The sequence below is a fragment of the Danio rerio genome, chromosome 16 (assembly GCF_052040795.2).
Source record: "Danio rerio strain M-AB ecotype USA chromosome 16, GRCz13ab, whole genome shotgun sequence".
Lineage (NCBI taxonomy): Eukaryota > Metazoa > Chordata > Actinopteri > Cypriniformes > Danionidae > Danio > Danio rerio.
The window spans coordinates 31,722,874-31,750,194 of record NC_141036.1 but is presented as its reverse complement, the minus strand read 5'-3'; the positions used below and the strand labels follow the sequence as shown (position 1 = coordinate 31,750,194).

General features: G+C 35.4%; 1 protein-coding gene across 2 annotated transcripts; it reads right to left on the bottom strand.

Annotated features, from left to right (window-relative positions):
- Nucleotides 1-898: 898 nt before the first annotated feature.
- On the bottom strand, nt 899-23,870 carry stx17 (syntaxin 17). Of its 2 annotated transcripts, none has more exons than XM_087285666.1 (8): nt 23,755-23,870; nt 22,486-22,670; nt 22,153-22,218; nt 14,915-15,116; nt 14,717-14,826; nt 14,401-14,451; nt 7,279-7,365; nt 899-3,115 (listed from the first exon to the last, which is right to left on the bottom strand). In XM_087285666.1, exons 2-8 carry the CDS (start codon nt 22,609-22,611, stop codon nt 2,879-2,881), a joined length of 879 nt encoding a protein of 292 aa, XP_087141792.1. In that variant the 5' UTR covers nt 22,612-22,670; nt 23,755-23,870; the 3' UTR covers nt 899-2,878.
- Nucleotides 23,871-27,321: the final 3,451 nt, after the last annotated feature.

Sequence of the window (27,321 nt, the reverse complement as noted above, 5' to 3'; positions counted from 1 at the left end):
ATAGACATTTTTCCCACCCGTTATTCTGTGTCATTCAGAAGTGCAATACTGCAGTAGTAATGCATTCACATCACATCAAAAAACCCATGTAGAATGACTACTTTTAGCTTTTCAAAGTTGTGTCTGCCGTTGCTAAGCAACCATGAGCTATGCTCACCATTTAGAACAGTAGTGACTACCGGTGTGTCAGAAATCACATACTTCTATAGTTTGTGAACAGTATGCAAGCTGAGCAGCATGTCCAAAGTCATATAGTGAGTCTGAAATCACATCCTTCATAGTGTGTGAAAAACATGATGTGAGCTAAGTAGTTTGTCCAAATTCATAGTATTTGAAAAAAGTAGACGACAAGTATCTGGATGAACTATTACTTCCAGTGAGATTTTGACTATTTACACTATCTCATGTGGCCACGCAAGAGAGTTCATGAACGAAAGTGATATGACGCAACTGACACAGGTAGGTCAAGTGATGATGACAACCTAACAAATCTAGTTCCATTCCATTCATATTCATATAAAACATACTTTTCTAATGATCATAAAATAAATACAAATGTAGAACTAATTGAAGTAGTAGGAGAATTTGGATGCAGCTTAAGATAAGTAGCTAGAGTGAACAAACCTGTCTACAGTTTAGTATGCTTACAACCACATTGAGCATGTCTGATTTTGGAAGCTAAGCAGAGCCGGTGTCGTGATAATTCATGTTACGCTTCATACTTTGCTACCAACTCTATATTTGTATGGTTCACGGTTGTGGTTCGCTAGTAAATTTCCGATGGCTTGAGGCTGGAAACTCCAAACATGAAGAACCTAAGAAATAGTGTTGCATTATAAACAGACGACTTAACTACTTTCATTGATTCAGCATGATTAATAAACACACAACTATAGAATCATCTCAGAAGGATTTATTTTAACAGCCATCTTTCACTGAGCAGCGATTCAAACAATTGTTATCACAAAAACATTATCCTGATTTCCTTATTGTCTGATGAAGTGTTTCAATCTTACATGATTTTCAGTAGCTTGACAGTGTAAAACTCAGTTGTGTAAATGCTGCTCAATCCAAAAGCGTGTGCTTGAGTTATATTAGAACCGACTTTACTGCCAAAATGCGCATGAAAATCAATTTCAATTATTCGCAAATAAAGAGCCAAATTAAGAGCCTCAATACATCCAAGAAATATCTGTGTGCCCGATGTGAACATGAATCTACATTCTGTTTACTGAAAGTAACTTTGCAATAACATTTAAACTAACTCTTATTAGAGTACTAGTAGAGTGTTAAGTTTAGGATAAAGGCTAGTAAAACAAGTTGACATTTAATGACAGCTACTACAGTGAGCATAATATCTGTTTGTGCACCATCAAAATAGAGTTTATGACAATAAGCAAATACTCTAATGACAGCTAATTCATGTATAGTACAGTATTACTTAGTCAACTAAAAAGATCTGTTAAAAGAAGTGTTGCATACTTGATTTAAGTGTATATGTATGTGTTAAGACTACACATCAAGTGCAAAACAACTGAACAACTTTGAAACAGACAATATTTTTTTCCACCTTTCGTTTTGACTAAACTAAAATAAGGATCAATAAACCATAAAAGGCTATTGTTCTTTTCTGTCTGTTCTTCAGGACCATAATCAAATAACATTCAAATGTTGTTTGAGCTGAAGGAGGTCTCACAGTGCATTGATTTCAGTATTAGATTTGCTTCTCAGAGGCTTGTGTTATCAAAGCCTTAAAGGGAAACCTCAGTTAAATCTATCAGCCACCCCAGCAGAACATAGAAAGACACAAAAAGCCCGCGTAAACCTAGTGTAGAAGGATGTTGAGCTGAAACATCTGGATCCTACATATCAATTGCTTTAAAATAAAATAAGACCATAAGAAATAAGATTTCATTTGCATTTCCACACTTATAGTAAAATATTGCAAATAATTACCCAAAAAGTAAAATGTTTTCTTCAATGTGCAGTTATAACTGAACTAACCTTAAACTGAACATTCTGCCACAAAAAAATGTAACAAAAATAATATATAAACAAATAATTTGACTTCTCTATAGTTATCCATTATGAATATTAAGTGTTATCACAAGGCATTGAAGTCACTTTGAAATTGTATTGATTGAAAGCACCCTGAGATGATCTGAAATGTCTATCAAAATATCATTATGGCAAAGTAAGTAAAAGGTTATAAGCAAGTTATGGAAACAATGTTATTTTTCATTTTATAATTTCTATTAATGATTGTTTATAGTTTATAATGTTAATTCCTAAAGTGATTCTTACTACTATGCATTGCCAAGACCTTATAAAGTACCCATCATCATCTATTCATAACCCATTAACAAAAATAAAAGACAATCTCAGCCTTTCATCCCAATTGTATGCGTTTTATAATGGAATTATAAGTGATAATATAATTTTAGCACAAAAAAACCTATATAATAGTTGTAAACAGGAGTATGTCACCTACCACAGATGTTCACCATGTATAATAGATCATACTGTACAATAGTTTGAAATAAGAGAATCTAGCACAGTCGTACCCGCCTTGTACATCCATAACCTAGAATCTCTAACCACTTCTAACACTTCTATTACTGCTCCAAAGGTCAATCAGCTGTTTAGCAGCAGATCATATGGCCCTGTTTGCTTTGGCATAGAACAAAATGGTGAAATAAGGCAAAAGGGAAATTAGCAGGTCCACTTGCATGTGCATGTTTGCACTGCATGTAGGAGTTACTGTGCAGATGTGGTTGATTTCTGCATGTACGTTCACAGGCGTCTGCTGTTTATTTGAGAACACGCGTGGGTCGTCTAAGTCTGCCGTCTCATGGATTCCTCCACGAAAACAAACGTGTCACTGAGTGTCGTTCTTACTGTTGTTGTTGCTGTGAAGCTCTTGTAGCTGCAGGTCGATTCTTTCTTTCCTTTTGCGTTGGATCAAGTTTCCGCCGGCGAAACCAAGCAGTCCACCTCCAAAGGCAGCGGCGACCCCCGCCACTTTAAACCCTGCTAAGAGTCCCAGCGGCCCCCCTAACACTCCCCCGACCACCGCTCCTGCCACCGGCAACACTGCCAGCTTCGCACGGGCCGCCTGCACAGAAATAGAGCACATATAGAGATAGATAAACATCATGATATACAGGGTTTAGCATAATTGAGTACACCCCATTTTGAAAATGAATATTTTTATCCATTTCTTAGAGAAGATAGGATATGGATTTTTTGGTGCAGTTAAACAAACTGATTTATCAAACAGATACATTTATTAAAATAATATTTAGTCACCGAACATATTTAGAAATTGAAAGGTAATACAATAAAAAAAATACATTTTTCTATTTTTTGCTACTCTTATATTTTCCTCTTTTTGAAATTTGTATTTGTGACATAAATTTGATGTACTAGTTTTTAGACCGTTATCGTAAGTTATTTTGTAGATAAGCACCAGATTTGGCTTCAGTACTGACTAATGTAATGTATATGCACAAATAATATTGTTTGTAGCTTTCTATAAAAAAATATGAATTTAAAAGATAGATTTGTAAGGGATGTACTTATATATGCTGAGCCCTGTACATCATTAAACATCATTCATACATGTTAGCATATACAAAAATCCACCGTACAGGGGAAATTATTAATATTAATGATAATTGTCTACAATGTTATTTTGACAATAGTATTATATTAAATAATATTGAATCCCTTTACGATTATTATAAAAACGATGCCTATTATTATTATTGTTGTTATTATTATCTTCCTACGCTATAATTAAGATTTATATCAATATTTTTTAATATTTACAGTGGTTTTATAATAAATAAATAAAATAATAATAATAATAATAATATATTGTTAGAATTATTATTATTGTTATTATCTGTGACATATATATCAAATCATTTAAATGATTTTTGAATGGTCAATTTAAAATTTTTTATAAATGTTTTTATTCAATATAAAAATATATCTATTAATTTTAATTCAGCATTTTTAAAAGATACATTTAAAAAAATCTCTAAAAAATGAAAAATTAGGATGTACATGTTTTTTTCTGTTTACTTCACACTTAAAAAAATAAAAAATAAAAACAAATACAGTATTAACAAATAAATAAAAATCCAAAAAGTAAAAAACATGATTATCATATTATCAAAGTGCATCCAAGTCAATGTTTGTAGTTTCTTCTCATATATATTTGAAACATCGTATAGAAAAAGAATCCTTGTGTCTCTGACCCACATGCAGTGTGTGTGTATGTTTGTGCATCTGTGTGTGTGTGTGTGTGTGTGTGTGTGTGCGTGTGTGTGTGTGTGTGTGTATGTGTATGAAAGCATCAGACAGGTGAGAAATGAATGATTTATGCAGCATCAATGTCCCAAAACAGCGTTTGAACTAACACACTTTTCATGTGCTGTTTTCCTGATAACCAAACAATTATAAACTCTTTCATGTCCAGTTTCCAGCAGAAACAGAAACATATCCAGAGTCATTTATAAACAAAATAATCAGAGATCTGGAGTGAAAAAAACAGGATGAAATTGAACGCACAGATCAAACTACAACTGGTAAATTAATTGATATCGGGTAAAAAGAGAAACTCCCTTAGTCAGATTATTCTTTAATTAACACAAGGTAACAAGCCCCCCGGTGCCTAGCACACGATTTAATTTCATTGAAGATATGTAAACTTTAAAGGCAGGGTCGTCCATCAAATGCCACCTTTCCTCTCTTCTCATCTCTCCTTCAGCCCTTCTCAAGCTCTCCTTCTCTGTCATCTAATCATCTTCACAAGGCAGGGTTAACCGTTAACTGAACAGTTAATTATGCTTGGAGAGAGAGAGAGAGAGATTGAGGAAGTATCTCCTCCTGTTATGCCTTGTGGGAACTAATTGTCCCCATAAGTATAGAAATGCCAGTAAATTTTGAACAAACAGTAATTTGGAAAAACAGTTCATAAATCATCCAGAAACGCAGGATTGTTTCCTGTGAGGGTTGGATTTAGGGGTAGGGTTGGGAGACAGAATATACAGTTCTACATAAAATCAGCATAAAAATCAGGTGAATGGAAAGTCCCATAAAGATAGCAGTACAAGTGTATGTGTATGTCTGTATGTCTAAAAACTGAGCAGAATACACTCACTAGCCACTTTATTAGGTCCTTACTTTTGCCTTTAAAACTGCCTTAATCCTTCGTGGCATAGATTTAACATTCATTTTCTGTCGGTTTAGTCCCTTTATTAATCCGGGGTCACCACAGCGGAATGAACCGCCAACTTATCCAGCAAGTTTTTACCCAGCGGATGCCCTTCCAGCCGCAACCCATCAACAATACTTAGGTAGGCTGTGGTGTTGACATGATGCATAATTGGTACTATTGGGCCCAAAGTGTGCCAAGAAAATATCCCCCACACCATTACACCACCACCACCAGCCTAAACCGTTGATACAAGGCAGGGTAGATTCATGCTTTCATGTTGTTGATGCCAAATTCTGACCTTAACATCCGAATGTTGCAGCAGAAATCGAGACTTATCAGACCAGGCAACATTTTTCCAATCTTCTTTTGTCCAATTTTGGTGAGCCTGTGTGAATTTAAGCCTCAGTTTCCTGTTCTTAGCTGATGGGAGTGGCACCCAGTGTGGTCTTCTGCTGCTCATCTGCCTTAAGGTTCGACATGTTGTGCATTCATAGATGCTCTCCTGCATACCTCGGTTGCATACTCGAGTGGTTAATTGAGTTACTGTTGCCTTTCTATCAGCTCAAACCTGTCTAGCCATTCTCCTCTGGCATCAACAAGGCATTTGTGCACAAAGAACTGCCGCTCACTGCATATTTTTCCAGACCATTTTCTGTAAACCCTAGAGATGGTTATGCATGATATCCCAGTAGATCAACCTTTTCTGAAATACTCAGACCAAACAGTCTAGCACCAACAACCATGCCCAGTTCAAAGTTACTTAAATCACCTTTCTTCCCATTCTGATGCTCGGTTTGAACTGCAGCTGATCGTCTTGACCATGTCTACATGCCTCAACGCATTGAGTTGCTGCCATGTTATTGGCTGATTAGAAATTTGTGTTAATAAGCAGTTAGACAGGTGTACCTAATAAAGTGGCCAGCGAGTGTATATGTGATCCTGGATCACAAAACCCATCTGTAGTGTAGGACGACAATGATACAATATCCATTATAACACAAAATACAATGTATGGATCAAAATTATATTTTTTGTGCCAACCATTAGATTATTAAGTAAATACAATGTTCCTAAATTTACAACTGTAAATAATAACAAAAACAAGTGCAGCCATTAAGAGGTCATTAGTGTATGATGATGCCACATGATTAAATAATTTAACAATATTTTGGATGTTAGTTGCTTTTTAATTAACGGTAACACCATTATGGTAATTTTACAGCAATTTACCGGTATTAGTGAGAAAGGAGCTTATGTCAATTTTTTTAAATATAAAATTACATATTAATTCATTTCTATTTTAATTTTTAAAATCAATTAATAATAATTATGCCAAAAATTTTACAGGAAAATTTGCTAGTAAAAATAAATAAATAAATAGATGAAAAAAAAAAAAATCGGCAATCGGAATTCGCCATGAAATTGAAGATCAGGGCATCACTATGTGTGTGTGTCAGAATATATTAGTCTTCAGCTATGTGTGTGTGTGTGTGTGTGTGTTGACCACCCTCTGTCCTTTTTAGCAGTCTCAGAGGTGGGTCCACTTTCTACATGGGCATCAGACAAAATGCTCAATAGAACTGCATTAACTCTCGACTCCAAAAAAGAGAAACATTTCAATTGAGCCTCGATCAATAAAACACATACAAACCCCTCGTTCGCACGCAAACACACACTCGCACGGCCTCCACGTTGCCCCCTTGCCTTTGCTTTTCTGTCAAAAGTTGGTGCTCTGCAGCGTGTGTATGTGTGTGTATATCTATCGAACCCGCAGCAGGAGTTCGAATGCTGTTTATAGACTCTCTTTTACACTCTTTAGACTTCCCTGCACTCACACACACATTGACTCCCTGCAAGGGGCAAACCAACACACATCGATCCCTCTCCGCTCCATGCCTTCCGCCACCATCGCCACCTCTCTCTTCCCTCTCTTAATTGTGGTTTCCTTGCGCTCTGAGGTGGATCAATGGGCTGATGGTGGGGTAGGCCGAGAGAAGCAGGGGGGTAGAGTGGAATCGATCCCCTAGCAGGAGTGTCCCCTCTCCCCTTACCTTCCCCAGGCTCTGGGTCCCCTCCTCCACATTTGCGGCTGCTATGCTAACGTTTGCCTCGATGCTGTCAATCTTCTCCTGCTGAGCCTAAGATGGAAAGACACCAGTTACAGAGCGTTCACACACACATATACATTTAAACTCCATAGCACTCCAGACAGATATGTGTATTTACATGTGTTTGGGTAACTGACAAATGGATGAAGAGAATTAACATTAACAATTATTATTAACAATTATTCATTTAGAAAAAAGTGCCATGTTTTCAGACATGTTTTTCTTCATTTTATCAGACCTTGATAGCATAAAATGAAAATTAATGATCTGGTAAATTGAAAGAAATTAAGAATTATTAGGTGGTCTGTTAATTTTTCTATATTATATTATATTATATTATATTATATTATATTATATTATATTATATTATATTATATTATATTATATTATATTATAATTTACAATACGTTTTTACAGCATGTAAACAATATGTTTGTACACTCACTGGCCACTTTATTAGTTACACCTTACTAGTACTGGGTTGGACCCCATTTTGCCAACAGAACAGTCTTAATCCTTCGTGGCATAGATTCAACAAGGTACTGGAAATATTCTTTAGAGATTTTGGTCCATATTGACATGATAGCATCATGCAATTGCTGTAGATTTGTCAGCTACACATCCATGATGCGAGTCTCCTGTTCCACCTCATCCCAAAGGTGCTCTATTGGATTGAGCTCTGGTGACTGTGTAGGCCATTTGAGTACAATGAACTCATTGTCATGTTTAAGAAACCAGACTGAGATAATTCACGCTTTATGACATAGCAAGTTACCTTGTTAGAAGTAGCCATAAGAATATGGGCACACTGTGGTCATAAAGGAATGGACATGGTCAGCAACAATACTCAGGTAGGCTGTGGCGTTGACATAATTGGTACTAATGGGCCCAAAGTGTGCCAAGAAAATATCCCCCAGTCCATTACACCACCACCAACAGCCTGAACCGTTGATACAAGGCAGGATGGATCCATGCTTTCATGTTGTTGATGTCAAATTCAGACTCAATACCATCCAAATGTTGCAGCAGAAATCAAGACTCATCAGACCAGGCAACGTTCTATTGCCAATTTTGGTGAGCCTGTGTGAATTGTAGCCTCAGTTTCCTGTTCTTAGCTGACAGGAGTGGCACCTGGTCTTCTGGTGCTGTAGCCCATCCACCTCAAGGTTGGACGTGTTGTGCATTCAGAGATGCTCTTCTGCATACCTCGGTGTAAACGAGTGGTTATTTGAGTTACTGTTGCCTTTCTAGCAGTCCAAACCAGTCTGGCCAATTAACTTCTGACCTCTGGTATCAACAAGGCATTTGTGCCCACAGAACTGCCTCTTACTGGACATTTTCTCTTATTCGGACCATTCTCTGTAAACCCTAGAGATGGTTGTCCCTGAAAATCCCAGTAGATCAGCAAGTTTCTGAAATACTCAGAGGAGCTCATCTGACACCAACAACCATGCCACGTTCAAAGTCACTTAAATCACCTTTCTTCCCCATTCGGATGCTCGGTTTGAGCTACAGCAGATCAACTTGACCATGTCTACATGGGTAAATGCACTGAGTTGCTGCCATGTGATTGACTGATTAGAATATTGTGTAAACAAGCAGTTGTCCTTGTGTACCTAATAAAGTGACCGGTACGTGTATACTGTTAAACAAAACAGAACAAAAAAAATATTAAACCAAAGGTTTCATTAGTCAATTTGTTAAATGTAAACATATTTTGCAATTTAGACATATTTTAGGCATATGAGGAAAAAATATATAAGTTGAAGGTGGTCACATTTAAATTTAGATGATGAAAATGCTCTAAGTAGTTTATCAATTGAAACTTCTAGATAAATACAATTAAATACAACAATTTTTGAAAACGCTGTTTAAAATCACTTTTTATGTCAAACTGCATGAAAGAACTTCTATCAATTGTCCAAATATGTATCTACAATGATTTAATGCCAAAACAAATCGAATTCCTATCCCAATGAATGCACAAACACTTCATAAATGGTAAAAAGTGGACAAAGACGAGCTCAGTAATCTTGGTAGTGGGTAGCTGGGGGTTTGAGTGCTGGGGCAGAAGGGTTGATGGGAGGGGTCTGGATGTCAGGGGGTAACAGGGTGGTCTGTCGGAAGCTTATGAAATATTCAAAGAGTGGCAGCTGTCTCTCTGTCTAAATCAGTGTGAGCTCAAAGTAATCACTACACACACATGCACACGTAAACACACACACAATAGAGACTGATGGAAAAATCTTCTTTAACTCTCCAGCAAAGAGTTACATGAGCCTGGCACCTGCTCCTCTATAGCATGTGTTATTGTGAAAAGAAATCTGTTTTTTGCATTGCTCTTTGCAGCTCATGGCGACTGTAAAGTTGAAGTTCCTCTTCCTGTTCATTTTGAAATAATTTGTGAGTATGTACATGTGTCCTTAGTGTGCTTTCTCAGGACTCAACAATAAGGATGGCCTGCTGGCCCAGAGCCAATGTGAGAGGGTTTCAGGTCAGTTGATAAACCGTCTCTATCTGACCAGTGCTGCACTGCCAATAAATCTTACATGTGTTGATCTTCTGTACATGTTCTTATGTCTTGTGGATTTTGTGGAGATATATTGCACATGGCTGATGTGAACTATGCAGATATAAATGTCACCAAATGTTTTGTGGACAAATGTTGGTGTTAATACATTTTGAGACTGATTTGTCATAATCGTGAACGCATCAGAAAAGATGGGGGGGATAGACATCTGGATGGATGGATAGATGGATGGATAGACCGACGGATGGATGGATGGATGAATGGAATATTAGCTAGACAGAAAGACAGACAGACTGATCGATTAATGAACTGACCAAAGGTTAATATATGGATGGATGGATGGATGGATGGATGGATGGACGGATGGATGCATGGATGGATGGAGAGAATAATAGCTAGGCAGAATGACTGGATGGATGGATTGACCAAAAGAGAACTGGATAGAATGAAAGATAAAACAACAGATAGACCTATATATGGATGTATGTATGCATGTATAGATGGATAGATGGTTGGAATAATAGCTAGACAGAAAGACAGACAGACTGATCGACTGATGAACTGACTGACAAAATGAAAGATAGAACAATAGTTGGATGGATGGATGGATGGATGGATGGATGGATGGATGGATGGATGGGTGGATGGATGGATGGACGGACAGAATAAATGCTAGGCAGAAACACAGATGGATGGATAGATTGACTAAAAGCAAACTGGATAGAATGAAAGATAGCAACAGATAGGCCTATACATGGATGTATGTATGTATGTATGTATGTATGTATGTATGGATGGATGGATGGATGGATGGATGGATGGATGGATGGATGGATGGATGGATGGATGGATGGATGGATGGATGGATGGATGGATGGATGGATGGATGGATGGAAAGAAGGAATAACAGCCAGACTGTAAGATCGACAGATTGATCGATTGATGAACTGACCAATGGTTAAATGAATAGAATGAAAAATAGAACAACAGACAGAACAATATATGGATGGATGGATGGATGGATGGATGGATGGATGGATGGAAGGACGAACAGACAGCATAATAGCTAGAAAGAGAGAAAGAAGGATTGACAGATTGACCTAAAGTGAACAATAATCGTGAAAGCATCAGTTAAGATGGAATGTATATATCCAATCAGTTTAGTTAAACTTCTCAAGGATAAATGACTACCAAGGTGAAACCACAGAATGATAAATAAATAGTTGGATAGATAGATAGAAAGTGAATGAAAGTTAGACCTATACATGGATGTATGAATGGATGGATGGATAGATGGATAGACAGATGGAATAATAGATTTATTGATTGATTAATTGATCAAAGGTTAAATGAACAGAATAAAAGATAGAACAATGAATGGACCGATTTATGGACGGATGGAAAAATAGATAGCTAGAAAGAGCTTTACAATGATGAATGGATAACTTGATAGCTAGACAGAAAGACAGATAGATACATGAATGGATCAAAAGCTAACTGGACAGAACGACAGAAAGATATTACAACAGGTAGACTAATACATTATGGATGGATGGCTGGAACGATATCTAGCTAGACAGAACAGAAAGGTGGACAAACAGACGGATAGACAGAAAGTTGTTTTTGTGTCATAATATTACTATTATTATGTCAAGTCCAATTAAGCTGCTGTCTCTGTTGGTGAAATAATCTTCAGTCAGAAAAAAACACGAGCCAAAACACTCATAACTAATCAGAATCCTATAAGCATTTATGCATTAGTCCTCCACAAACACCCTGTAAACAGGCTATTTTAAGCCGCTCACTAATGACTGGCTACGAAAGCTATTGATGGCTTTCTTTTCTCTGTCTCCTTCCCTCAGGAGTAGACAGTAATCAGCACCGTCTGCTCACAAGCTGCATGGAGACCCTTGAGAGCACACAGTCACACAAGCAGACCTCCTGGGCTCATCTGAGGCTCAGTGTTAACCGAATAAACTATACCGTGGGTGTCCTCTACTGAGAGGAGAGCGCTAATAAGGCTGGCTGTCATCATATTATACTTACCATCATCCACATCCCATCATCGCTACACAACAGGGTGTCAAGTGAATAGAGACAGACAAGATCAATCGTTACTGATATTAAGCTTTTGTATTTGTGGGCCTGAATGAGCTGAATAGATGGAGATAAACAGATGAATAGACTTTTGTTTATATTTATATAGTAATGTTTGTTTTTGTTGTAGCTTTTTACTACCGGGTAAAATCTTCTGCTTTTCAAGCCTGCATTTATTTGTTCCAAAGTACAGCAAAAGCAATAGTAACACTTTAGAATAATGGACCATTAGTTAATTTATTTACTAACATTAACTAAGTATCAATATTCTTGTAAAGCATTAATTAATCATAGTTCAACATTAAATAAAGGATTATTAAAATCCAAAGTTGTGCTTGTTAGTTAATGCAACATAACTAACGTTATTTAACTTAAATAACATTAACTAACACTAACAAGGATACACACATACCATAATAAATGTTTTACTAATAGTTTGTTCGTGTTGGTAAATACATTAACTACAGTGACATTAACTGATGGATCATTATTTTAAAGTGTTATCAAAATCAATTACATTTTAAAGTGTTTTTCTATTTAATATCAGATTTTCTTGAAAAAATATAGAAATAAAATAGATTAAAAATGTAAAATAAATAGTGACATAAAATAACTGTTTAAAAACAAATTCTAAAATAATTGTTATCTGCCTATTAAAATAATTTCTGAAAGGTCCATGTGATTGCAGTAATGATGCTAAAATTTAACTCTGAAATCTCAGAAATTAATTTAATTTGAAAATAAATGAAAAAAGAAAATAGTTATTTAATATAGTGAAAATATTCCTAAACTTTTCGCTGTACTTTGGATCAAATAAATGTAGTGGTAATGAAATTATTTTAATTTGAAGTCAAACTAAATGAAAATGGAAAATGTTTACTTACTAAAATAAAATAAGTTTAGTTTATATTTATAATTTCCAGTCATTCAAAATGTGTATACATTTCTATAAATAAATAAATGTTTGAATTAAAAAAAGAAAATCTAAATGAGAAAACCGAGGCTCACATTTGCAATTACTGCATTATTTTTCACACAGATTTCCTACAGGGAAATTTAGATGCATGATACCAATATTCAATAATTCATTTATTTTCTTTTCGGCTTAGTCCCTTTATTAATCTGGGGTCGCCACAGCGGAATGAACCGCCAACCTATCCAGCATGTTTGTTGCAGCGGATGCCTTTCCAGCCACAACTCATCACTAGGAAACACCCATACACACACACACATGATGGACAATTTAGCTTTACCAATTCACCTGTACCACATGTCTTTGGACTGTCATATCAAACTGGAGCACCCGGAGGAAACCCACGCCAACACGGGGAGAACATGCAAACTCCACACAGAAATGACAACTGACCCAGCCGAGGCTCGAACCAGCGAGCTTCTAGCTGTGAGGCGATCGTGCTACCCACTGCGCCACCATGATGCCTGTGACACCAATTATTTTATTTTTTTAGCACAGAAAGACCCAAAAAGGAATAAGATTTTTCACAAACTCTCCTAGATAGACACATTTGAATCTAAAGAATGTAATATAATTTAGAAACACATTTTAGGAGTTTAAAACTGTATCTGTACTTAATGTCCAATTCTTCTTCTACATATTATTATTATTATTATTATTATTAGCTAGTTTGTTATTTAGCAATGAAAATTAAAATTAATTTCTAAATAAATACGCTACTGGTCAAAAGTTTGGGGTCATTTTTTATTGCTGTTCATTATTGCTTTTATTACTACCAACATTAATAATATTAATATTATTATTAATAAAATAATTTATATTAAAGTGACTTCTGAAAGATCATGTGACTCTAAAGACTGGAGTAGTGAAGCTGAAAAAAAACACTGGAATAAATTCATAAATTAAATATAAACTACTTTTGAACAGTTATTTTATAGTGCAATCACATTTCACAAATGTATTATTTGTACTGTATTTTTGATGAAAAAATTGCAGCTTTGGTGAGCAGGAAACGCTTATTTTAAAACATTTAAACATCCTACTGACTGCAAACTCTTGACCGGTAGTGTATATGTCTAAAAAAACATTTCAAAATAAATCTGAAGACAGGCTTGATCTCCTCTTTTCTACCTGGCATCCAACTGCATGCTGTACTAATAATGGCTGTTATAAGGCATAGATTCTCATTAATCCTTGCTGGTTAGTACATGGCTGACAGACTGTCACCAATCTCTGTATGTCTTCTCAATCACACGCACACACACACACACACACACACTGATGAGATCAATACCACCTTGTTGGCTTTCAAGAGACAAAGCCATTTGTCTGACAGCTCTGCCAAACCTAAGGGCTTTGGTCAGCACCCTTTATAAAACACATGTACACCATAAATACTTTCTTGCTGTGTCTTTCTTTTAAAAAAACAAAGAATGAATTGTTTTCATAGATGTGCGATACTTACATGAACAATAGTGGAGAACTCGTTCACTAAACCATTCAGTTGCAGCAGGTCCTAAACAAACAAACCACAACAATCATGCAAAACACTGCAGGTAGGGTAATGTAAGTAGTAAATGTAGTAATAATAGTTACCACCATACTTCTATGAATGATTGATCACATTAAAGGGTTATTCACCCAAAAATGTATATTCTGTTATTGACCATAATCTCATTTCCCTAAGTCTTAACATTCAAATGAAAAATAAAATAAAGACCAAGCTTTCAAAATGAACAGGTGAATGAAAAAGTACCCAAATATCTGTTTGCATGCGTTACCTCAGCTAAAGAGTCCCAGGACTCTGCGGCGTTCTGTTCTGAAGGGATTTCAGGCAGGAGCAGCTGTGTTTGAGTGACAGGGAAACCAGAGACACCTGTGTCATCCTCACCTGAACAATTACATCAAAGTCAAAATGCTTGCCAAATCAAATAAAAATAAGCACAGACTGATTAACCTCATAAAGCAGAGACACATACTGTGTGATGTTTCTGCAACAGTGGCAATAGCTTCGTTAAAGTTTTGCCTGTTGACAGTATCCGAGTGAATCTGGAGAAACTCTTGAATGGCAGCAGAGGCTCGATCTCTGATTGGCTGAACGAGTTTCTCCAGAGCTTCAGCATCAACACTACGAACTCGTCCACACAACTTCTCCATCTCTCGCAGGTTAGATCGCAGCTGCTGCAGGGACAAACATTAAACATCTTCTTTATAACTGGATTTATGGTTATATTCAAAATCTCTATATAGTATTTTTTTTCTTCTATACAAACTGGACTGAATATTGTGAATTATTTTGTAATAACTTTTAAAGACCCAAAAATTCTGGCCTAGAACTGCCAAATATTTCAATTTGCACCTGCAGTCTTAATGTAAATATTTTTATTTTATTTTAGTTTCAGTAAAAATAAACTTTATATTGTCACATTTACAAATTTCTAAAAAAATGCCTACATTTTTAAACAAAACAAATATGCACAAAAGCTTGCACATCACAAATATACCCCAGGCCTATTTTAGCTATATTTATTGTTAGTGATGATGCAGAACTATCAATCAAAGTAGCGTGATCAGAGTTATAACCCTTTTGGCACACAGTTTGATTTTACTGAATTGGAAACAAAAAGATCCTCCCAGTTGCTCCACATTGATAAAAAAATGTCATGTCTGCCTACAACTTGAGAAGCTCAGACTTTCATTCAAAATTAAATTTCTATGTAATATGGAATCCATTTATTGAGTATTTTTACAAGAGAGCAGTGATAGAACCCTAGTAGATAAACCTCAAATTCCCCCTCATACTTTTTTTGTCTTCCCCCCACTTTTTTGTACTCTTTTTATGTTACAACTTCTTGTTTAAAAGAAAGAAAAAAAACATATACATGTTGAAAAGTTATAATTCGTACTGATGTAAAAAAAATTAATAAAGAGATTGTTTAAAAAAAATATTTAAATGGCAAAAAAATAAATAAAAATAAAAAAGCTTGCACATCAATCTAAAAGGGGGCTCAGTCTAAAAACAAAAAGTACAAAAATATACAAAAAGGAGGCAACATCAAAGCTCCAAAAATAATGAATTTACTCATTTACACAAAAATTACAAATTTAAATGTGAGAGTCTTTAAAGTTAATAATTTCATATTTTTGGAGCTTTGCTGTTGCCGCCTTTTTTTACATTTTTAAATACAAATTTCTAAAGTTAAATGATTTCCTAAACATAAAAAATTGTTTAAATTTGTCATTAAATTTGTCAGATTGTTTATAGGATATTTAATAATGGAAACTAGGGTTGCACAATATATTGAAAATTATCGTTATCAAGAAAATAGTATATGGGATATCCATATCTCAGGGATGTTCAATAAATTTAATTAATTTGATGTGCCAAGCATTTGTGTGCTGCATGCATAGGTTGTTTATCCAAATCTGACCATCAAATCTGATGGGACCTTACTATCTATATTCCCATAACTTAAAGTTAGTAATATGGTAAGAAATACTGTTTTAGCAAGATGCAACAACAATATTGCATATTGCATGCTTTCCCAGTATCGTGTAGCCCTAAAAAAAATTGTCTCTATTATTTTTAAAGATAAAGAGGTTAAATATAACACACTTCACTGAACTGGATTATTCACTGAACTTTTTAGAATTTCATAAATTTAATAGTCCTGGATATCATCATTTTAAAATTGCCTGTTATATCTAGGTTGTATATGCACAACAGAGCCCTATAATGATTTATTTTCTCATTAATTACAAACCAGACCTTGACGAGAACCAGAAGTTATAGATTAAAAAACAGGTGCTTTGTCAGGTCCTGTTGACTCATGTCCAGAAGCAAACATCTATAAGTCATTACAGATCAATTCATACATATTGAACAAAGAGGTCAAAGTTAACAGGCAGCCAATCAAACTGTTCCACATGACTGCACTCATTTCACACTTAGAATAATCAGACTCATAAAATCATTCTTCATAACTAAATCACACAAGACATTAGAAGTTAGCTTTTCAATGAGAATGAAGGCACTAAGGATCTCAGAGGCAAATATAATTAATATAAATCTTGGTCAACAACAGTAGGGCTGGAGTGGATATCTAAAAAATTATTTTACTTTTTTTTCATATCAGAAGATATAATTAATTGAGGATTCATTACTTATGATTTAAGTTTAAAAAGAGATTTTTAATCCCGAGTGTAAGTAGTAGAAACCAATCACCGAATTGTTAAATATAAAGGTATGTGTGTGAATGAGTGTGTGTATAGATGTTTCCCAGTGATGTGTTGCAGCTGAAAGGGCATCCGCTGCGTATAACATATGCTGGATAAGTTGGCAGTTCATTTTGCTGTGGTGACCCCCAGATTAATAAAAGGACTAAGCCGAAAAGAAAATAAATAAATGAATAAAAACTGAGTTGTGTGTTTTTTTTTTTTTTAAATGTACATGTCAGTTCAAATGTAATCAAACCTAAATTTGCACAAAGGACTAACCAGTCTTTGTGGACAATCAGCTGTGTCCATTTCTGCTTTAAACATAAACAGTATATTAAACAATTATCAAACACATTTGTAGTATAAAAGAGATATTTGATGATAAAGGGACTAATCCGACAGAAAATGAATGAATGAATGAATATTATCAGAATATCAAAATCAACTGTAAGCGGTAGATCTTTCTTATACCTACCTAAACTCTGGAACAGCCTTCCTAGCACAGTTCGAGAGGCAGACAAACTCTGGCAGTCTAAAGTTAGATGAAAGTGCCCGTGAACCGAAAGCTTCGATTATTATTCTTTTCTTACTGTGACGCAGTTCCTAGAGAAACTAAATTTTAAATAGGCGTGACTTGTTTTTTCTACCGCGGGCTGAATGGACTTAGTAAAGTAGGCATTTCATTCGGAAAGATCAGGAAAAGGGTTTGGGGAGAGTTATTATAACTTAACAGACTCCTCCTGCTCATCATTTCTGTTTGTTGTCAAAACTGACAGTTGGAGCAGCATTAGCCACGCCCATTAACTTAAAATCACGAAATCTGCTAATTTAACTGAAAACAAACAGGAAGTGCATTTCAGATTTAGGTTACATATTAGAAGGGCAAATATTTTTTTCCTTTCTTAATGACATGCACAGATGAATTGTTCATCACAAAATTAGCAATGCAAGCTAACAAAATCATATGGTTAGTTTTGATTTCTTGGGGACTTTAAAGACACATCTCTTTGCATTAGCATACACATAAAACACAAATGCTTTTGAAATCCAAATCCTCTAAAGGATTGTTAGGCTGCAATAATTAGGGCTACCAGAGGCAGGAACACTTCCCAAAAGACATTATAATTTCAACGGCATCTATGCTTATGCTAGTCTGCTTTTCTTTATTGCAAGCTCTCCATAATCCTGGAACAGGTCGTATCCTGAGCAGATGCTGTGGTGGTCATGGAGGAGTGGCAGACAAGTCTCTGCATTGATCCTGTGGGCCAGACTGAAAACCATACCTGTCAACATTGGGATGTGAAAATAACGAATATGCTTACCATAATAAGGGATTCCCCTGACCCCCCCCCCCCCCCCCCCCCTAAAAAATTCCCCAAATTACTAAACATGTTCTTTTGGAGCGGTTTCGTTGTAAAATAAACAGTTAAATGGTCAGTAATATGTTTTATTATTATTTACAAAATAAAAAATAAATATATACATTAGCAGCAAATACTTAAGCAAACAGTTCAGCTTATTAAAATGAATAGCTAATATAAAGAAACAGAATCAAGCTAACAAATCCCATTAGCCGTTTCTTCACTGTATAACTTACACATTCTCAATAAAGAGCAACGAATGAATGATTTATTTATATTTTTTTGGTTTGATTAAATTAAATAAGAGGTGTAACTTTAAAAATGCACACATCTAAGGTTATAAGGAAAGCAGCTGACTGCTTTCCTAACTGTTTATGCTCCTTTAGGACAAAATTACTTGTGTTTAAAAATAAAAAACCCTACCAAGATCGACATCTTTAGATATAATTATTAGTTATATGTATATCTATTTACACACGCACCCAAAACCCAGACTTTTGCTCTGCTTCAAATCAAGTATACAGAATCCGTTTAAGAAACAGCGTCTATTTATCACTATGGAGTGCGTCAGCTGAGAGTCATGCAGACTGTTTTGAGGATTGCATATGAAGCGGCGACGGCACCTGTAATGAAAATGAAGGGAATCGCGTGTAAAACTAGTCTTTTCACAACTCATCCAAAGCATATTGTTTAGTTTTAATTACATTTTTGACTGTTGTACGCTGTAACATAACTTAAATAATTCAGCATAGTGATATGGAACTGACATGCGGTCAAGACCTGCCTGGAGCTACTTGATCAGTTTGGTTCCCTGAAAATATTAGCACACCTTAGACATTAGAATCTACATGAATCTAATCAGAATCAAGCATTCAACAGTTTAAATCATCTTTTTTTGCCCAGCCCTAGTCAATACACACTACTCTCCCCCTCTCAATCTCTTCTATAGGTGTGTTATGAGAGCAGTCTTAAGGGTTTTTGATCTCTTGCTCTCCTTCTTTCCATCCCCGGGGAGCTACTTTAACAATGTCTGTCTTGTTTCCATCTATTGTCAGTCGCCCACATCTCGCTGACACAGAAACACTTGCAGGCTTTCGTTCACTCTCTGCAGTGCCGGACACAGGAAAGCTCTCTGGCGTCTCTGGAGGAACGAGACCTGGGTGCTGAGGTCACACACACACACTCACAGTACATAACACACTCCCAGGACTGTCCCGCGAGAGCCCCGGACACACTCTCAGAGACATTAACACACAGGTTACACGCTTGTCTGGCCATTAGGTAGAGAAAAGACATCACACGTACACCATGCAGTACACCAGAGGCCTGAGTCAAACATTACTTAATATATATAGACACATCCTACAGCTCAATCACAACAGGATAAAGGTATGGGAAATTTGTGAAAGCACAGATTAAAAGGGGTGGTCACGTCGAGAATGATGACTATAATAACTATATTAGCATCCATACAAGTGGATGATATCATTCAGTTTATTTTTGTGTGCACTGCAATTGTGGTGATTGGTAATGTTTATATCGTTCACTGGCTGGAAAGATTGGATTTGAAAACAGTGTGTAAAGTGTTTTGTTTTGTTTTTTTACAGTTAGAATGTTTTTATAAACTATATCTTATCTCTATAAATTGATCCCTTTATGGTGATTGTTCTCAATTTAAGGGACCGCCCTACTATACATCCAGCACAATATGGCGCAAAATGTGTTTGGCCCGATTTGCTAATTTCAGACCAGCACAACAGTAATTTTCACGTTTTGTGCCACGTTCTTTATATTACAAATCTATTTGCGCTACTTTGTGGACTCACTGGTGTGCCGGTCTATAAAGGAGGTGTGTTAGGACTAGCCTGATCTCACGAGAAAACGTAAGCATTTTACATTTTGTCAGTTTAGTGGCTAATTCAGTCGTACAAAATTGTACGAATTTAAAATGGAGGCGTGGCACCTAACCCCACCCCTAAACCCAACCGTCATTGGAGGATAAGCAAATCGTACTAAATTGTATGAATTCATACAAATTAGCCACTAAATAAAAAAGTTACGAATTGCCGTGTGTTGGTTAAGACACACTGTTGGCAGGTTGCTATTTTGAAGAACTGAAATTGACTGCACCATTGACCAACTAAAACCTGGTCTAAAGTCCAGCGCAGAGTGCATTAGTTATGCACCTATGCGTGTCCAAAATGCTTACACATTGCTTATTACACACAAGATGTACAGCAATACACGAACATCTTTACAAATGAACAAAATAAAGGATTAAAAAGTTAAAATAATTATTATTTTCTACATAAATACAAAAACCACTGCCTCCATTCCATGTCGGGGGGGCTTTCAGTTCATGCATGACAATTTGCAATTGTATAATGTTATTATTATCAGCAGTATTATTTATTATCTGCATATTTATAGTTGTTTTAATAAAGAAAAAGTTGAGATTTGTCCACCTGTCGGGTTTTGGAGATGTCTGTATCACCATAAGGGGCATCAGAATAGGACATGTGTTTGGGCATAACTTATTTGACCACACTTTATGAACCATTATAAACAAATATTGTTAATTTGTTTGTTTGCTGGAAATTAGAACTGAATTTAGAAATAGTTTTAAAGCACATCTTTGCGCTTAACAAACTAAAATAAATATGTAGGCTAATGGATGTTTTCAGCTGACTTTCCTAGATCGTTAAAATGTAGCCCTAAATGTGCCTTTTTTTTTTTTTAATAGTTTTGTTTAATTTAAATGAATAATTCACCAAATAATAAAAAATTCTGTCATCATTTACTCTCCCTTCACTTGTTCAAACTTGCTGGTAACTGGAGACTTAATGACTTCTATAGTATTGTGTTTTTTTCCTACTATTAAAATCAATGGGTCCCAGCAACCAGGGTCCTTTAAAATATCTTCTTTGTTAGGCTTAAAACCACATGGGGAGCATGAATGATGAAGTAATTTGAATTTTTGGCTGAACTATCCCTTTTAGTTTAACATTCCTTAAACTGCATCTTTTTCTTTATTGCATATTATTTATTGTTATTTACAGCAGAACTATTAAAAGAAGGAATATACAGAAGACTAAAAATCCATATGCATAAAGGCATGTTTTTTTTTTTCATTTAAAGTCAGTTTTTTTTTATTTTGCCTTTATTGTGATTGGACAGTACAATGACAAAAAAAAATGTTGGAAAAAGTTGGAAGGAAGAACTGAAAAAGTTCCATGAGCCAGGAATCAAACTTGTGAAGCTCGAAGTGCAATAACACAACATGTCTGTGCACTGCCTACATGGCTATTAGCACCAAAAACTGTTTGTTTTTATCATTTTTATGCATCTATGCAATTTTTTTCTCACTGACCCCAAACCTTTGAAAAAGTATACTTTAACAAACAAATAGTTTATAACTAAACTACAGACATAACCTAATATATCCCATAACTGTTTAAAATTGTATAAATTGTTAAGATTTTTGGAAATTCTCTGATATGTTCAAGCCTTCTTAGCTTTGTTATATGCAGCAACAAAATAACAAATCATTTCTATGAATGTTATTGTTTTACAACTTTAAATGCAGTTTTCTGAATGAAAACAATAGCTGTTATCATTCTGTTGCAGTTTTAATATACCTGGACCGTGCGGCTGGAGTTGATGTGCTCATGATGAAGTTTGTCCCACTGTCTGTTTCTCTGAAACTGCAACAAGAAAGCTCTGTTAATATCACATCTTAAACCATTTATACAAATGTTTTATATTCTCGAAAAATAATTCAAAGAACATCTAGGTTGCCATGGTTATACAACCCCCCAATATTCTATTATCCTATTATAAGTTCCTCAAACAGGCAGACAGAGGAGAGAGATTCCCTATGGTGACCACACACATGGCTCTCTCTGTTCTCCATATGCCGAGTTTTGGGTGTGATTTGCTGAGATTTGCTGTCGCTGTGCATGTGTTTGTACCTTTTCTATGTTGTGCTGGTGCTGGTGCAGTCTCTCCAGGTCAGTAGGGATGGCCACTTTAATAAATTTCTGAATGGGGGGTTCGAGACGCCGGAGTGGAAGTTTACCAGCCTCGTCCGCCATCATCAGCCTCTCTTATAAGGTCACAAGATTAATGCATCCATCCATCTATACCCAGCCTTGCTCTGAAAGATGATATTAACTCTCATAAACTGCAAGTGAAAATATAAATATTATTATTTCTTTAAAAATAAACAAATGATTATGGGGATTGATCACACAAAAATTATAATTCTGTCATGTACCCACACTCCACTTGTTCCAAACGTGAGTTTGGTTATTCTGTTAAACACAAAAGGGAGGTTTTGAAGAATGTTAGAGTCCAGTAGCCCTTGGCTTCCACAGAGGTAAAGTTGGTTTTATATTCGCACATTCGTTCAGTGACAACTTGTGACACAATCCCTATATAGTTTACCACAGCACTTAGAATATTCGGTCTGAAATAACCTGCAAGTGTGACTTGAAAACAACATTAACACTGTTTATTTGACTGTGAACAATGACGTGCTTTGATAGCCATTGACTGCTGATATTATTTCAGTATTTAGATAATACTTTTATGAAATTATTTTATAATGGGAAAAGTCTAAATGTGCGAACATGAAACCAACTTTATGGCTTCCATTGTATTTTTGTCAATTTCAATGGATGTCAAAGGCTGCTATTTTTCAACCTATTTTCTTCAAGATATGTTTTGTGTTCAACAGAAAAAAAAACTCATAAATGTTTGAAACCACGTTAGGTGAGCCTTTTGGGTGAGCTAAAAGTAGCAAAATAACATATTGAGTCTTTATCTAGAATAGTTTAATGGTCATTTCATGGAATTTTTATATAAGCTTTACCATGGCATTGTACTCTGAGGTGATTCCATATACTTCACAATTTTATTATGTTGACGTCACATGTGTAGAAATCATGTTACAATTAAGCTACTAAACTGTTACTAAACTACAACAAGTCAATAGGCTATCATGTCAAATGTTAAAAACAACACGTTTAACGATACGAGGATGTTAAACTACATGACAAAATAGAATTGCGTGGTCACATTATCTTATGCCATATACTACAAAGAAACAAAATCCCTCGGGTAAATAGCTGTGTACAAGTTCAGCTAAGTTAGCTTGCCTCACTTAACAGAGACTTTCAGCTCATTGTGCCACATATGCTGACACTTTCGTCTGTAGTTTCACACAACTCTTTCCTTACCTGTCGAATTAAACAACTGGTAAACTGCGATATCCTGCTGTCGATGATTTTAGTCGCTGTCAAGAACTTTGTGTATTTGTAAACAGTGGTTTCGCTTTGTGCTGTGTGCAACGCCTAAATCTGTCCGACTAAACGGAACCATTATTTTAACGAAGTTAACGTGCAGAGCGAACAGTGGATGATTATCAACCAAAGCTTGTGATTATTAGAACAAAATATTGTAACAATAATAATATTGTGAAATATCATTCTAAATTCAATTAATTGTTTTCTATGAGACTGTATTATGTGTATAGCATCTTTACACACCAGTCTTCAGAAATAATTCTGATACTAAAATTATGGTTTATTGTAAATTATTTGTATACAGGCTGTTATTATTTGTTATTTTTATTATTATCACCAATGTTTGTGTGTGTGTGCGTGCGTGCGTGCGTGCGTGCGTGCGTGCGTGTGTGTGTGTGTGTGTGTGTGTTTGTGAAACAATTTCTTTGACTTTTCATGATTCCTTGATGAAGATAAAGTAACAACGTAAAAGCATATAATTAAAGTATTTAGCAACAGTATTAATGCATTTTATGTTACTTTTAATATGTAATAAAAAACTGTATATTACAGAGGAAAAATGGAATAGTATATGTTTTCCATAAAACATAGGCTGGATGAATAATAAGGCTTGAGTAATGAGGCAGAAAATACAGCTTTGAATCACAGGAATTAATAACATTTTAAACGCAAAAGAAATACATTTAAATTGAAACAATACCTCACAATATTACACATTTTAGAGCATTTCGGATGTAATAAATAAATTCCTGGTGAGCAGAAGAAACTTAAACATTTCAAGATCAACTTTCCAAACTTTTAAACAGGAGTGTAGCCTATATACAACATATGAATATTTTCAAAATAATACTTTTTTTATCAGTGCATGAAATTGTTCAAAGAAAAAAAAGGGATTTTGTCATTTATCAACTTAAAAACAATTTGTATATAGTGAAAAATTACAGATTTCAGAGGAATGAAGTGCCTTTCTCATGAGCAGTCAGGATTCATATCACTGTAAAACCCAAAAAGTTAAGGTAACTCAAAACATTTGAGGAAACCGATTGCAACAAACCATGTAAGTTCACAAACTAATCCTAATGAGTACTGTGAACTTAATCTATTTAAGAAAACGAAGCAATTTGAGCACAGTAAACCCCACTAAATGAAGAGAACCCAAACCAACTGAGTATTGTAAAACCCAATAAGTTAAGGCAACTCAAACCATTTGAGGAAACCGATTGCTACAAACCACTTGAGTTAAACTAATGTATATGAGTTCTATAAACTTACTTCATTTAAGTTGAAGTAATGAGGTATTTAATAAACTAATTTCTTTTAACACTGAGTTCAAAACTCCTTTCAAATGAGTAGAATTAACTTTCAGTAAATTTTAAGTTAACTACACTCATTTCATTTGATAAAGTTGACTGCTGGGTTTTACAGTGAAGTCAGTATGGTCACTGAGCTAAGTAAAAAGGCACAGTACATCACTGCTTCCACATGCTAAGAAAGTCTTAAAACAATTTAAACAGAAAGGGATACCAGAAAGATATTAGATAACAACAGAATTACATCATAGAGTCAGGGGACTTCACAAATACCACTCTTTACATTCTGAGTTAGTTTACTTTGTGTTAGATTTACCTTTTTTGTATTATGGGTAATGGACGTGTTTGAGCTAACCCTTTAAATGTGCAATATGAGTTACATAATTCACTGTGTATGTAAATAAATTAGGAGATTTGTTTGAGATAATTAAGGTTGAGACACTCTGCACACCTGCTCTTCCCTCAGTGCCTCAATGATCAGTGTTTCCGGCTTTAGTGAACACCAGCGGATTAACCACATGTGAGCACTGAGATCCAACCAAAGCCCACTGTGTGCCTCTTCCCTCCCTCCCTCCTTTTCTCCCTCTCTGGGTATATCTTTATTTCCGTGTCTCCCAAAGGCTTTATGAAAAGCTCTGGGTCTATGGGTTTATTTTCCAGCCACACACATAAGTACACAAACAGAAAGAGATTTCAGTTCATAAGGAAACAACAAAGAAATTACCCACACAGCTTGAAAAGCCACAGTGCAGACTAGTTTCATAAGCTTCTTTAACAGTATAAACCACCACATCTACATGACTGATAATCACTCCTCTGCTCTCCAAATGACTGATTACTATCATAATAATAAGAAATATAAAGAACTCAAAGAAAGAAAAGGTTTGCATATTATAAAGTTTTTGTGTGTATGTATGTGTAGAAGCTTATTTATTTATGCATTATATGTACATATGTGTAACATAAACAATATATTGTATTATAACATTAATATTTATACGTATAATTATAGACTGCGAAACAAAAAATACACAAGACAATTATCAATTTTAGCTTATTTTAATGTAACTTGCTGTGTCCTTGTAATAATTTGAATAATAATTTCTATACTTATATATGTGCCTGCGTCAATTTACAGAAAATATATTTTATAGGCTAACGTACATACATTGAACATATTAATATAGATACATAATAGTGACAGGCGATGCAGTGGCGCAGTGGGTAGCACGTTCACCTCACAGCAAGAAGGTCGCTGGTTCGATCTTCGGCTCAGTTGGCATTTCTGTGTGGAGTTTGCATGTTCTCCCTGCGTTCATGTTCCTCTGGGTACTCAGGTTTCCCCCACAGTCCAAAGACATGCGGTACAGGTGAATTGGGTAGGCTAAATTGTCCGTAGTGTATGAGTGTGTGTATGTTTGCAGGTTGCGGCTTGAAGGGCATCCGCTGAGGATAAGTTGGCGGTTCATTCCGCTGTGGCGACCCCAGATTAATAAAGGGACTAAGCCGACAAGAAAATTAATGAATGAATGATAGTGCCTACCTTAGTGACAACCTAGAGACCATTAGAAACACCTTAGAAACAAGCAAACACAATTCCCCATCAACTGCATAGCAAGACTCAGTAAACCACCTAGAAAAGGCTTAGGCTGTATTAATTAATGATGATGCACATTTGTAATGGTGTCCGAAACCAAATGGATATTCTGAAGAGCACTCAATCAATCTCACAATCAGAAGATATTTAAGAAGATATTATTTAAAGCAACTTTTGAATTTATGACAGAAATCAACATACATTGTTTAATTACTAGACAGCTCGTGCTAAGTCACGAGGCCTGACCAAGAAATGGTAAATGCAATCTGATCGCATTTAACCACAATCAAAGCACAAAACGGCATCACTTCTGGCGCACTGAGCACTCGATTTTAAGCACTCGATGTGTTTCACTCCTTCATAATATCAATTTCTCCTAAAAAAGGATTTCTTTAACATATTTTCCTTCTAAAGATTTATTCCCATACGGTCTTATAAAAGCTGTTAAAATATGGTATCAAATGCAATAGCATACCCCTTTGAAGTAACTAAAAAACCAAATTTATCTAAAAATTCTGTGGTGAATAGTAAATGAGGGTATGGGGGCAACAATACCCACAATGCACTGCGAGAGTTCGCGCGCCGAATAAATAA